Source organism: Tenrec ecaudatus, chromosome 1 (genome assembly GCF_050624435.1).
Source record: "Tenrec ecaudatus isolate mTenEca1 chromosome 1, mTenEca1.hap1, whole genome shotgun sequence".
NCBI lineage: Eukaryota > Metazoa > Chordata > Mammalia > Afrosoricida > Tenrecidae > Tenrec > Tenrec ecaudatus.
Genome location: NC_134530.1, coordinates 248,663,752 through 248,677,646, shown reverse-complemented (window position 1 = coordinate 248,677,646; position 13,895 = coordinate 248,663,752). Strand labels below are relative to the sequence as shown.

The following is a 13,895-nucleotide window of genomic DNA, read 5'->3' as shown; positions in this document are numbered from 1 at the left end:
GGGGCGTCGCTAGAGTCGCTGCGCCCTCCGTGTGGGCAGGACCGCACCTGCGGGGCTTCCGCCGCCCAGCTCGCACGAGGGCACCCCGTCCTTTCACCACCCCCCTCTCCCAGGTGAAGACCATTCCGTTCAATTCAAGGACCTTTCCAAATGGCCACAGGTGCCCTCCCCGCGCCGCCACGGCCACCCTGCGCTGGGCTCCCCGTTCTGGGGGGCGATGCGAGGACAGCCCCGGCGACGCGCCCCTGGCACAAGCTGGCTCTGTGGGGGTCCCGGGGGAGCGCCTCGGGGCCGAGGGGCGCCTTGGGGCACGTGGCTCGCGGGCGCCAGAAGGGACTCCAAATTAGGCAAGCCGCGGCCCGAGTTGTGCGCATGTGCGGCAGGCGCAGGAGTTTCACTTTGTAACTTTTAAGTGGTCCGGAGGCTGCCCGGCCGGCCAGGTGAGGCGGGACCACTGCCCGCCGGGCCGCTGCCGCCCCCGCCCCAGGTAACGCGGAGGGGGGTGCTGAAGGGGACGGGGCCCTGCCGCCGGTCCGGGGACTTGCGGGCACGCGAGGGCGGGCGAGACGGGGCACGGGCGGTAACAACCCCAGGCGCCACGTCAAGTGTCGGGTTCCAGGACCAGCTGTGGCATCCGCCGCCCCTGCTTCCCAAACAGGAGGGGTGGGAGGCAAGTGGGTCAGTCCTAAGTCCCAGGCACCCGGGCCCCTTCCCAGCCCAGCGCCACTGGGGACTTCCTGGTGGCTCTCCCAGACTGCCCTCTCCGCGGTTCCTGCTTCACTTTGCCAAGACGCCCTACCCCTCCCGCGCCCTTTCCTTTCCGGGGAGGGAGTCGTCTAAGGAGTTACAGTAGGTCAAGCAGGAGGAGGTGAGGGCCAGGAGCCCCCTGCCCCTCTGTAACCATCCCTGCCGCTGGGGGAGTCCTGAGGAGGGCCGCTCTCATGCGGGGGCAGGGGGGAGAGGAGGGTGAATTGAGTTCTGCAAAGAAACCGAATCCCCCAAGGATCCAGTGCCTGATAAGACTGGCAACCTGAGACCCTGGGTGGCCTTCATCTTTCAGCCCAGGTGGTGTCCCCCAAGGGCAGGGGTCGGTAGTGTGGCGGGCCAAATGGCCTTCTGGTCCCTTCCAGATGGGGCTGTGTGTGGCTCTGTGCTCCAACCCTTGGACTGTGGGCTTGGCGTTAAGCTCAGGATGGGGCCCACCTGTACAGGTACTTGTGGGCCCCAGGGGGACTAGGGGTAGGATCCTGGGACCTTTCTCATCCAGGCCTGCAGATTTCCACTGGGTGGGGTACAGAAAGATGCAGGCCGTCCCTTATCGGACAAAGAACCCTGGAGCATGCTCTCCCACCCATTTCTTCCCCCTTTTCATGCCTGTGACACCTGTCAGGAGCCCAGGAGACTGGGCTGTGAACAGAAGCCCAGGTTGCCCTTCCCCTTCACACACCCCTATTGTGTGTTTAGCCTCAGCACAAGGTCTCTCCACCACCCCCCCACACACGGTTTCATGGAGTTCAAACAGAGAGGCTATCAGATGGGGCCCTGCCCTGGTGTTTCCCATGAGCTTGTGGGGCGATTTAATCTTCGTTGTTGTTGAGACTAGTCACAGCAGGGCATACCCCAATTCAGTAATGTCTGCGCGGGCAGTGACTGGTTACCCTCTCCAAGTTGGGCTGCCCTTCTCACCCTCCTTTTCCAAACTGTCCCTCCCCCGTGGATGTGAGCTCACTGCCCCTACGTTTCCTATTTCAGCTGTGTGGTTGCTCTGATCTCACGGGTCTTACAAAGCGCAGTCCTCAATGCTAGCAGGCATTTTTATTAGTTGAGCTAACCTATCAGGACTCCAGAGGATATTTTTGGTTTAAGATCTAAAGGTGGTCTCAGGGCAGTAGCTTTGGGGGTTCACCGGCCTCCATGACTCCAGAAAGTCATGGGTTCCATGAGAATTTTCCATGCTTTTTGGCATTTTCCTCCTTTCAGACCAGTAATCTCCTATAGCATCTTAGATCAAAATATTCAGTAATTGGAGGAGTGAGTTCCAAGAGCAGAATGCTTTTGAGCGCCCATTAGAACCAGTCCCTGGGCTAAGGCCTTGGTAAGTAGTATGTCAGGTACATGCCTCCAGACAGCCTGTAAGAGAAACGAAGTCACACATACCCTCCCACCCCTGTTTGTGGTGAAGGACGCCAAGGCACGGAATGGTTAAGCAACTTTGTCAAGTTGTGTAACTGCAAGTGATGCTGGCGTCCTTATGCCGCACCTGCTGGCTAGCCACAGCACCCTACTGCCTCCTGCCTCAGCCAGAGGCTGGGTCATCCCAGGGGCGTCCAGTATTGGTGCCCGTGGCAGTTTACAGTCCAGATTTCTGGGCCCCACTTGGCAGGCTTCAAGGGGGTAGTCTGTGTTGTATCTCAGGCCTCCTCCCCAGGAGGTCAGGCTTAGCTCGTGTGAAAGCAAGGACTAGGGCTGCTGGAGTCTTATCATCGTTTTAACAAAATGGAAAGATTCAGTGATGATTCAAAAAAAAAAAAAAAAGCCTGATTTTGTGCAGGGCCTGTTTCAAGACCCGAGAATGAGCACCCATTTCCTGCAGCGTTCTGCCAGAATCTTTGGGGTTTCTCCTGTCCGCTGTGAGAAGTCTCTGAGTGGCACATTGCTTAAGCGCTGGGCCACTCACCACCAGGTTGGTGGGTCAAACTCAAGACGGGTGCCTGGCAGAGAGGTCTGGCCATCTGCTTTGGGAAGGTCACAGCCTTGAAATCCTTATGGTGTCATTATGTCACACTCTGCACTCACTGGGTTGTTATGGGTCAGACTCCACTGGGTGGGCAACTGAAAACAACAATGCTGCCCCCCCCCCCCCCGAGGTCATGTGGATCTTTGCTGTGACTCAGACTGGCAGCAGGCTAAGATTGATGGTTTGCTTCTTTGGTAAGTTGAAGATAAGCTGTTGGATTCAGGCTTCTGTCCCCTTGACCACATCACAGTCCTGGGGACACACGGGCTTTCGGCTTGGAGGCCCAGCTGGTCATCCTGGTGCCTGGCCCTCAGCAGTCCTTCCTGTCATTGCTGCTCTCCGGGGGAGGGAGGCATGAGATGAGAGGGTGACCTACACATAGTGAGCAAATGCCTGGGGATTGAGCATTGCCGTGAGCATTGGGGGTGAGGTATTGTTGGCCAGGCAGGACCCTGGTGGCCACAGGGTCTGCTTACTAGCTTGGCACCTACTCAGCTCTCACTATGAGTCTCCTCCCTGCACTATGTCCCCTGGGCCCCTCCGCAGCCTCCCAGAGCCTGTCCTGGGGCATCTGTGTTCCCCTGTCCGGCTGACGCTGCGGAGCGTGCCAGTCTGGGAAGATGCCCAGGGGCTGTCCGCCGGAAGCCCCAGTGACCCTGATGGCTGACAAGCTCTGGATTTCATGTCTAGCAGATGGAGACTGAGCCAAAAGGTCTGAGAGAAGAGACTCAGGACAGTCAGGACTGGCCACATGGGGGAGGGGTCCTTGAGGGAGACTGACCCATTGCCCAGACCAGCAGTATTTGCCGGCCGCTGACTGACAACCACCCTGAGTTCTTAGCAGACTTTGTACACCACCTGGAAGAGCCTGCTTGGCCGAAGGAAAATGACTGAGAGCCCTGTCAGGGAGCTGGAGGGGGATGAGGCGCTGCTCTTTCAACCCTCCCTGGGGAAAGAGCTCCCCCGGGTATTTGGGGGGTAACTCACTCCTCCGCTCCACTGCTCTGCCCTCCCTTGCTTGTTCTGCGCTCCTCCTCCTTCCTGCTTCTAGCCCTTGGGGGACCCTGGGGAGTTGCCGTGGTCGCAGCAGCCCTTGGGGCGCACATTAGGTCCTCAGCTCAGGTTCTCTTGACCTCGAGCCCCCAGCCTCCAGTGCTTCCGAGGGGTGGGGGGAGGTAAATGGAGAGAGGACCCTCCCTCCCCTGTTCCCGGAAGGGCCCCAGCCATGGAGGAATCAGGATGGTGCTATGTGTCTGGAGGAGTATGGAGGGGCCACCTGTTCTGGGGAGAGCCAGGGCTAGAGGGAACTCCTAAGCAGAACCAAAAGCCCCGCCCCCCAAAATGTTTGCATTCAGAACCATTGGGGCGTGTTTGAGTGTAGGGGCTGAGGGAGGGGGTGCTGAAAGGTCTTAGGCCAGCAGCCCTGGATGGGAAAGGGCAGCTCCAGGAGGACTCTGTCCTGTGCCCCTGCAGAGAGGTTTGTAAAGGCCCGTGGCCCTGGACCCCTGGCCAGGAGAACCCTACAGAAAATGAGCGCCAGCCCTGAGGTCTGGCCTCCAGCAGCTTGGGAGTCGGTGGTCCTCTCTGCCTTTGCTGTCACCGGCAACAGTGCCATCTGAGACCTCGCCCCGGGACTCTTCCACCACCCCTCCGCCCCAGCTTCAGGGTAAGTGTGGGGGCAGGAAGAGTACCCCATGACTTCACAGCCCGGGCCGGGGACGTTCCTGTGGTGGGGCCACCTGGCGGGGTTTGAAGGAGGGATAACCAGACCAGCTGTTGCACTGAAGGAAGCTTTCAGGACTCTAAGTCCAGCTCCACCCAGCTACCTTCCAAGACCCACAGGCTCAAGTGAGTGACTGACCCTTTGGGCCAATCTCGTTCCTTCAGACCTGCCAACTGCCCACCACCCTTCCTGTGATTTTTCAGTGTTTTAAACAGAAATATATAATAATAGTTATCTCTAGAACAGTAATGCCAGGAATAAGAATTGGGACACCCCTCCCCCCCTCCTATCCCCACCACCACTGGTTCATGGATGACCCGCCATGAGCACATGTTTGGCTCTCTGTGCCTTTTGCTCTGCTCCAAAATCATTGTCTCTCTAGACAGGTCGGAAGAGCAGGCCTAGCAGAAGCCATCCCCACTGGTGTCCCAGCCCCCAAAGCAGCTTGGGGAAAAAAGGGGGTGTATGCTGAGCTTGCCTCCTAGCCCTTTGGCCGTAGACAGTGTGAAAAGAGTGGGCCCCACCCCTCGTGCCAGCTGCATTAGGAAACCAGCCCTGGAGATTTCCATTTGCCTCATCAGGGTGCCAGGGCCCCCAGCAAGGAAAGGTTAGCTGCCCAGCCTGGAGCCCAAGTTGACCCTGGATATGCAGTGCCGCTGAGGGAGGGCGAGGAGGCCAGACCCCAGAGGCTCCAGGGACCCCTAGTGCCGACTGGGGCCCCTGAAACTAGCCGCAGTGCCTCCTCCACCTGCCGCCTCCTATCCCAGATGCCCCTCTCTGGCTATCTTTTCTCTTGCCTTTAATCTCTCGTGACTCAACAGGAAAGGGAGGGTGGCCCAGGAAGAAGGCTGGGCAGCGATGTGCTACTGCTCTGACCAGCTCCTGCATCGGAGGGCAAGGGAGTGAGCCTGTGAGCCCTGGCCTTAGGCCCCGGGGCCTAGCTGACATGGCTCTCAGCAGACTGGGCTGTGGCCCAGAGGTGGCTGGTGGTCAGACTTTGGAGGTTTGCTGTCTTCCTTGCCTTTGTGTCCCTCCCTTGTCACCACCCCCAGTCTGCATGCTGACTTTCCCAGTGGCTCACAGTCTGCCCAGGAATGAGAGCCCTTCAGCACTTTGAGGCGGGCAGCCTGGCTGCTCCTGCCCCACCCCCCCTTCTTCTCTTCCACCCCACCAGAGGCGAGTCTGTGGCTATCTGCCCTGAGCATCTGACCCCGTGGGACTCTTTTCACAATGTGGCTATTCTCTGGGGACACTACCAGGCACACAGGGTTCCAGTGTCCAGCTTGTCCTGATTCTGCCCCCGTGGCTCCTTACAACCCATCAGCAAGGACCTTGACACCTTCGACTCTGTGGAAACTGGGGGCAGCCTTGAGCCCCATCTATTGCCCGGTGTTCTTCAGGGAAGCTCCCCGCGATGTCGGACTCCCCGTTCCTGGAGCTGTGGCAGCCCCGGGGGGTGTCCATTCACGAGCAGCTGGGCATCGGGGACCGGCCCAACGACTCCTACTGCTACAACTCGGCCAAGAACAGCACCGTGCTCCAGGGTGTCACCTTTGGCGGCATCCCCACCGTCCTGCTCATTGACATCAGCTGCTTCCTGGTGAGGCCCCTCGTCAACCATGTCCTTCCTTCAGCTGTGTGCACCCCCTTGTCAGGGCCTTCGGGGAGATTCCAGGAAGAGGGACAGAGACACCTGGATTTAAATCCCAACCCCGCGACTTCCCTGTGTGACCTCTGAGCCTTGGTTTGCACATCTGTGAAATGGGGATGATAATTCTTAGCTCAGGAAGTTTGGGAGGAGATGATTGGAGGAGAAGGAGATAAACGAGGAGAGACATGACCTCATTGCCCCTGAAAATATGTCCCTGACTTCCTGCTGCACCTCGAGAAAATCCCACGAGAACTCCGTGACTCCATAGGACAGAGTAGAACTGTCCCTTTGGGTTTCTGATGCTGTAAATCTATACGGAAGCCGTCGGCCGTATCTTTCCTCCAAGGAGCTAACCTCATGCTTAGCAGCCCCCAGCACGTGCCCACTGTGCAGCCGGAGACCTTACCAAGTCACAGAAACCTTCTGTGAGCACCAACACCCACAGGAGAAGCTTGCTTCTTGACGTAGCCAGCCCAGGAGCCCTGGCAGTGTAGTGGTTGCATGTTGAGTGGTTGATGTCAAGATCTGAAGTTCAAAACCATCAGCACTTCCTCTTGGGAGAAAGATGGGCTCTACTCCATGAAGAATTACAGGTTGTCTTGGGGACCCACGGGGCAGTTCTTCCTTCTGTAGGCCACTAGGAGTTGACCCTGACTGGATGGAGGTCGGTGAGCTTGGTTTGGGTTTCGGATCCATGAGCCGGGTACCTCGCAGCAGTCCTTTGGACTCACCCTCAGACGACCTCCAAGAGTGTCCAAGCCCCCTTGATTCTAGGCAGGTAGCCGCCGCCGTCTCAAATTAGAAGCCATCTCAGTGTATTTTTTTTTATTTCTAGGTTCTAATATTGGTGTTTTCTTTAATAAGAAGACGATTCTGGGACTATGGCCGCATTGCTTTGGTGTCCTCAGAAGCCGAGAGGTACAAAGAGACTTCATCTAGCATGGCTTGCGGGATGCTGGGAGCTGGGCATCTCTGGCATGGGCCTTTTCCGGCTGGCCTGCCTTCCTCCCCCCTTGGTTGTGCACCCAGCAGGTACAGACTGGGGAGGCCCAGAGTGGGGGCAAGACAAGGTGGCTCTGTCCCCGTTGTTCCATCAGCTTCCTCCTGGCAAAGCTGGTGCCTGCTCCTCTCCCTCTGCCCACTCCAGAGGTCGTATCCTGGACGTCAGGGGCTTGTGGAGGCCACCAGGTTGTGCTCACAGGTGATGTTGCTGTGAGATTGCTTTCATTGAGTGCATCTGCCACGTCCCCTCCAGAAACTCTGACCTCTCTGGTCTTGCCCGCAGACCAGGTCTGCCTCGGGGGTCCTTGTTGAGCTCATAATACATCTGAGGCCCAGACAGCGTGGGAAGTTGTCTACAGCCCCGAGGTTAGGAAACGGTGGCCCTGGTTTCCGTTCACCCCTATGCTCTGGGTGGGTGAGGGGGGGGGTCTTGGCTGATTCCCTGTCAGTCTTCTCATCACTCATTCTACTGGAGTCCCTGGTCCCCCAGCTCTCTCCTGGTGCTTCTGGCTGGCCCTCGCTGGAGGCAGACCTTGTCTCCTTGAGATGATGGGGGCCAACCAGACTCAGCAGCTACTGAAGGCTTTCATAGTCAACCGAGGAGGAGGATGCCCGCTTGCTCTCTCCCCTGGAATGTTTACACGGTCCTGTTAGGTTTCTCGGGTGCGAAATACCTAGGTTTTTGGCTTCACACGAGAAAGAAAGAATTCATGCTGAAGCCTGGTTTATGATCCAAGTGGGTTTTTTTTAAAGGACGGGAGAAAGTTCAGGTTTTACAGTCTCAAAAGAGTACATGCTATTTCAGGGAAGTGTGCAGAAGCTGCCCTGGGGCTCACCACTGTACCAGGGCAACCTTGTGGGATTGCGGACCCACACTTGAAATTACCTAAGCTAGAGAGACCACAGCACCCCGAGAGGGTGCAAGAGCCAAAGGGCGAGGGAAAAAAGGTTGGCGGGGGGGGGGGGGGGGGCAGTGGTCCGTCCTGCTGTCAAGGCATTTGAAGATTTGAAGCCTCTGGCTGGGGAGGCATGGTCAAAAGTATTGGTTGACACCGCCCCCCCTGGCTGAATTAAGCCCACCTTGGTCTAGTTTGGGCCGCCCAGGTATACTGCCCACCTGGCTGGGGTGGGGGAGTGGTAGGGGTAGGGGCTGACTTGGAGCATGTCTAGTTAGTCCTTATGGCTGGCTAAGTCTCACCTGATTCTCTTCCAACCTCCTTTAGGCATGGAGAGGGACAACCCTGTCTCCCTGTCCTGCTCCTAACAGTCCTTTCTTGAATGCCAGAGCCCTGGGTGCCAGGTACAAACAGTCAGGACCCAGCAGAGGTGCCTTGGAAGAAGGGCCTGGTGGTGGACCGTTCTCTAGAGTCCAGTTTCTGTCTGACACATCTGGAGCCACTGGGAGTCAGCCCTGACCCCTGGTATTTGGTTCTTTTAAATTGACAGCTTGGAGGTGAGGTGGATTGAGACAGATAGAAGATTCAAGGTGACCTTGTCCTCCTGTAGGGTCACTCGGAACTCACCTGGCTTCCTGGCCAGACCTGCAGTTTTTTTCAGTTTCATCGTAGGCTCTGGTGACTCTGCTGGCTTATGCAGGGGACACAACTGGAATTTCCAGCTCCCGCTGGCTACTGCACCCCAGGCTTGCATGTGGGAGGAGGGGATGCAAGCAGGCTGGCCCCAGCCTCCCGTGGTGGTCTTTAAGAGACCCCACACTTGTGCCCCACTGGCCCAGCTGATGGAAATGAGGTCTGTGGGGGAGGTGAGTCCAGAAAGGCAACTTCGTTGGGCTGACTGGAGTAGAGCCTAGGTGCTGATGACCTCAGGGTAAGAGGGCAGGGCCGCTGGCACGTGTGTGGAAGCCTTCCTTAACCTACATGAAGGTGGAACCTTTTAGAACATCTCCTGCCTTGACACCAGTTCACCCCATGAAGGGATGGGCCAAAAAGAGCACTTGGAAACCAGAGGCCCGTGCCCTGTACTCTCCCAGCTGAGAGGAGGGGCTTGGTTAAATCCCTCACATTTAATGAGGTTGATTTCCTTCTGCCTCCATATAGCAGATTGAATTGTGTCCTCCAAAAACCCCAAGAACAAAACCCTCCCAACCCCTAACTCCTCTACCTGTGGAGCAATCCCACCTGGGAGGAGGGGCTATTTGTTATGCTAACTAGGAGCCATGCTTGTGTAGGGTGTGTCTTAAACTGAATCACTGGGGAAAAGGAGGAAGCCAAGCCCAGAGCCCTGGTGGAACTCTGTAAGCACCCAGGCTGAGAAGCTGGAAGAAGCTAGAGGTGAGATGTTCCTGAGAGCTGCCACCAAGGAAACCAGACTCCCAATGCCCTCCAGGCAATTCTCACTCCCTGGGGCAGCCCAACGCATAACCCACTGCTCCGCCAGGGCTCCTTCCCCTTGAGCCAGCACCCCAACTTCAAACCTCTAGCCTCCTAAACTGTGAAAAAGTAAATGTGTATCTGATAAAGCCACCCCTGTGGGATCTCTGTGATAGCAGAGCTGGGTATCTAAGGCACCCACTCTTTCTCACAGGGTGACTGTGAAGATGAAATGACAGGGTCTCTGAATGCGTTGAAAGTGACATGTAGCTGTGTGTGGTGCCGTCACTTGTGGGAGGTTGGAGCCAGGAGGAGGGAAAGAGGAAAGCAAAATTGTTAGGTCTCTCTCGGGGGAGAGATAGACCTCGATTCTTGGCTTTGCGCGAGAAAGAATTCACACCGAAGCCTGGTTTGTGATCTAAGTGAGTTTTATAAAGGTTAGGCGCAGTTTCAGCATTACAGAAAATGGAACACAAGCCAGACACAGTCCATGGTAGTTGAGCTGAACTGTGTGGCAGCCGCTGGGAAAGACATTCCCCCCACCCCATTACCGAGAGAAAACTTCTGGCTTTTCTGACCCCATTGACTGAATCAAATTCACCTGCCCTAGATGGGCCAATCCAGGTGTACCGCCCGCCTAGGTGTTCCTGGCTGGGAGACTGAATGGAAGCCTGCCCTCCAGCCCCTATGGTGGGCTGGACTTGCCTGATTGGGTGCCTTGGCATAGAGGAGAACTCTGGCTTCCTAACAAAATCTCCCGTTATTACCAGCACCTCTGATTTATAGTTCGCAAGGTATTTTATAGGGCATTCAGAAGGGAGTTGATTAAGAGGCCGAAACACAAAATGCCATTGGTCAGTGACTGACTAAAGGACTCATGCTGGGAACTCTGAAATCAGAGTGCCTCGCTTATCAATGAGGACATCTCAGTTTCCTAGAGCGCTGGATGTCCAAGAGGCAGTAATAAACTGGAATACATTTTTGGACTTAGTAGTTACCTGCCGTGTTTCCGTTTCTTTTCCCCACTCTAGAGAATCCAGAGCCCGCAGGCTGTCATCCTCCTCCTCCTCGGGGCAACAAGACTTTGAAAGCGAGCTGGTGGGTATCTGAGGGACAGCCTTCCTTGCAGCCAGGGCCCCGGTGTGACGGCGGGTTAAGCACCAGGCTGCTAATTGTTCAGAGGTCAGCCGTTTGAACCCACCAGCTATTCTGCAGGAGAATCCGAGGCTCTCTCTGTTCCTGTAAAGATGGATTCCACTCTCCCACCCCCAGGGGGGGCAGTTGTGCTCTGTCCAGTAGAATGGGCTCGGTGGCAGTGGGTTTGGGTTTCTCAGTGTGGGGCTGGGGCCCGAATGGGAGCCTGGGTCGCTGATCTGGAGGGCAGGGCTGTGGCGCTGCTAGCCTGGCGCCACTTGGGATCTTATGAGACAGGTGCTGGGGTAAGCTCTTCCTAGCAGCACAGGTGCCTGAGCTTGGGTAGCACTTTAGGGAAGAAGGCAGTTGGGGGGCCAAGGTGATGAGACTAGAGTATATGTCAGGCTGAGTTGTCTAGAGAAACAAAACCAGGGACACTCATAGATGTATGAGAAAGAATTTTACATCAAGAAATAACTTACTTAAAAAAAAAAAAGAAATAACTTACTCTCAAGAAGGCATCCCAGCTCAAGTCCATGGGTCTGACGCTAGCAGGATTCCTCTGCAGACGCACACAGCTGTAGGCCCATGATGCAGAAAGGGGGCACAGGGAGGGGGGGGGCATCACAGGCTGCTGGATGCCTAGCGCAGTGGATCCAGGGCTTGGTGGGAGCATGGCAGGGTGCAGACAACTCTCAAGGTCTGGTGGCCCACGGGGGGCACCCTGGGAGACAGGCAAGGGGAGGGATCCCCAGTGTTTTTCATAAAAAAGCCACGCCAACCAGAAGACATCATAGGCTGTGACCTAACAGGTAAATGGACTTCACCCCTCCACACGTGCAGGTTGACATACAATCTGTCACAGAGTGACTCAGAGGTACAACTGGCTGTGGCATCTTCCGGGCTTCCCAGGGACGGGTTCACCAGGCAGCATGCGCTGGCTTAGCTCTGCTGCCTAACTCCCCTGTAGTGGGCCCTTTTGCCGGGTGAGGCTCTTCCCTAAGTGGTAGCCAATCACAGTGAAGCCTGAGGGAGCTTTGCTGACTGGGCATCCTCCCTGGACTGCTTGCCCAGCACTTGTCTCCACCACCCGAGGGCATGGTTTTGCATGGCAGTGGTCACTGGCTGGCCACCTTCCTGCTAGATTGTGAACCAAATGGAGGTGGGAGTCATAGCAGCCTGGTCACCAGCCCCTGATGCCCATTCGGTGCTTGGCAATTGTCATTTGAATGGCAAGCACATAGTTCTCTTCCCCAGCTGTCGGGAGTCTAAAGTGTAAGATGGGATGGACGAGAAAGTCTTAGGGGGTGTCCATTGAAAGGAGACTCAGAACCACCATATGGTTGGTGCCGCAGTGCCCCCGTGCAGCAAGGTGACAGGTTTGGGTCTGAGAGACAGGGGTCTGCCCTTGTCAGAGGTGATACAGGACTCTCCCCTGAGCACCATCCCCCATGCTCAGTGTAAACAGAGCTGAATCAGTTAGGAAATCATTCTGTACAAAGCAACAACCCATGGATTGCAGTTGGACTGTACTGACTCCATATCAACAATAAAACAAAACAAAATCAAACTACAAACACCCTCTCCCCCTCGGTAAGCCCATTCCAAACTGCTCAGGTTTGCCTCTCCCCTCTGTCCCACATCTTGATTTTCCCTGCCACATCTTGATTTTTTTAAACAATGGAATGGAAGCAGTTTATCCGGCGCTTTCCCCCAGTCTAATTCGCTGTTCATCCAAGTCTCATGGTTTGCCTCTGGGCTGGTGTAATTCCACACGCTGACCAGACTTAATGGGTTTTCTCAAGAGTTCTATGTGCACCGTACATATTTCAACAGGACAGGTGCATGTGAATTCTGTCATGTTTGCCTGAAGGGGGCAGGCGTTATTGCTATAAGACAGGAGGTTAAGTGGTTGTTTACGATGAAAGATGATGGTTACATATCCCTCCCAAGTCATTGGTGCTGGAAGCTCATCTGAGTTCTCTGTTTCCAGGGATGCTGCCCCTGGCTGACTGCCATCTTCTGCCTGACGTGAGTGCACAGTGGCTGGAGGGGGGGGGGGAGGCTTTGTTTGGGTGTTTGGTCCCAGGAGGAAAGAGCCACGATAGCTGATCTTGATTTGAGGCCCCTTATAGACTGAAAAAATAGCATGGGTCATGCCTGACCACCTTCCCCTTCAGGAGGAGGAGGAGGAGGAGGAGAATCCAGTGCTGTATCAAGTGCTGCTTGCTGCGGGAATGATGCGGAGTGGGGGGTACCCACACTTCGTCCTGGATTGTGGGCTACAGCACAAAGGGTCTGCATGACTTCGCCCACTGAGCCAAGGTGCTTTCTGGCTGAGCTCAGACAAGTCCCGTGAGCAGTTCCCAGCCTCTGCTCAGTCTCACTGCACACAGACTGTCCTCCTCTCAGTCAGCCTTTGTATACAGTGGCCCTTGCCTCCTTGGTCCACGCCGTTCCCAGTGCAATGTTTGCCTGTCCTTCCCTGTCAGGAGAGTGGGGCAGAGGGCGGGAGGCTCCCCCTGCTCCCTCTGTAGCACAAAGTCTGGCTGTGGGAACCTGGAATGGTGCAGGACCCCAGTTGACCCAGACCTTCCAATGTAGTGGTGAGGGTGGAAAACGACAGAGCAGGTCAGCCCCCCCACCCCCAGGGCTAGGGCAGGGTCCCAGGGCAGGCAGGGTGCTGCTGGTTGGACATGTTCAAACATGGCTCCTCCGCCTGTCTCCAGCTCTCCTGAGGGGGAGACCGAATAGAAGTGTGGGGTCACAAGCTGGGACACCTTCCAGAGGGGATCCCCGCAGCCACCTTGTCTGTGGCTTTGTTTCTTGAACAGGGAAGGGCTGTGGACTAGCGGCCTTCACACACTACCAGCACACGTGTGGGGTGGGCACGCCTTTCGTGTGGCATGAACTGCAGTGGCAGTCGGTCCCTCGGCAGGAATAGGAGGTTGGGACTAAGGTGGGTGGAGGGGGTCCCTGGAGTTCACGTCATAGCTCTGCCGTCACAAGGTCTGCGATCCTGAAGTGACACACATTTTCTGTACCTCTGTTTCCTTTAACGTTTAAAAAAACGGGGGGGGGGGGAGAGTCGTCACAGACCCACCCTCATTCCGATTGTGTGTGTATGGGCAGCGACGAACAGATCCTGGAGTGGTGTGGAGAGGACGCCATCCACTACCTGTCCTTCCAGAGACACATCATCTGCCTGCTGGTGGTGGTCAGCTTCCTGTCCCTGTGCGTCATCCTGCCCGTCAACCTTTCAGGGGACCTGCTGGGTAAGACTCTTCTCCTTGCCGTGGCCCCCCGGGACTCCAGCAT

At 56.3% G+C, this 13,895-nt stretch overlaps 1 protein-coding gene across 2 annotated transcripts in view; it reads left to right on the top strand.

Moving 5' to 3' along the window:
* Positions 1 to 370: 370 nt before the first annotated feature.
* TMEM63A (transmembrane protein 63A) overlaps positions 371 to 13,895 on the top strand; it is a 43,844-nt gene continuing 30,319 nt past the window's right edge. The window contains exons 1-7 of one of the 2 annotated variants that reach the window (XM_075530877.1): positions 385 to 487; positions 4,211 to 4,403; positions 5,861 to 6,060; positions 6,947 to 7,029; positions 10,475 to 10,541; positions 12,571 to 12,608; positions 13,710 to 13,852. In XM_075530877.1, coding sequence (XP_075386992.1) covers positions 5,875 to 6,060; positions 6,947 to 7,029; positions 10,475 to 10,541; positions 12,571 to 12,608; positions 13,710 to 13,852 — 517 coding nt within the window. In that variant the 5' untranslated portion in view covers positions 385 to 487; positions 4,211 to 4,403; positions 5,861 to 5,874. Of the gene's footprint in view, positions 488 to 4,210; positions 4,404 to 5,860; positions 6,061 to 6,946; positions 7,030 to 10,474; positions 10,542 to 12,570; positions 12,609 to 13,709; positions 13,853 to 13,895 lie in introns of both variants that reach the window. The other variant, XM_075530888.1, reaches the window with a different exon arrangement.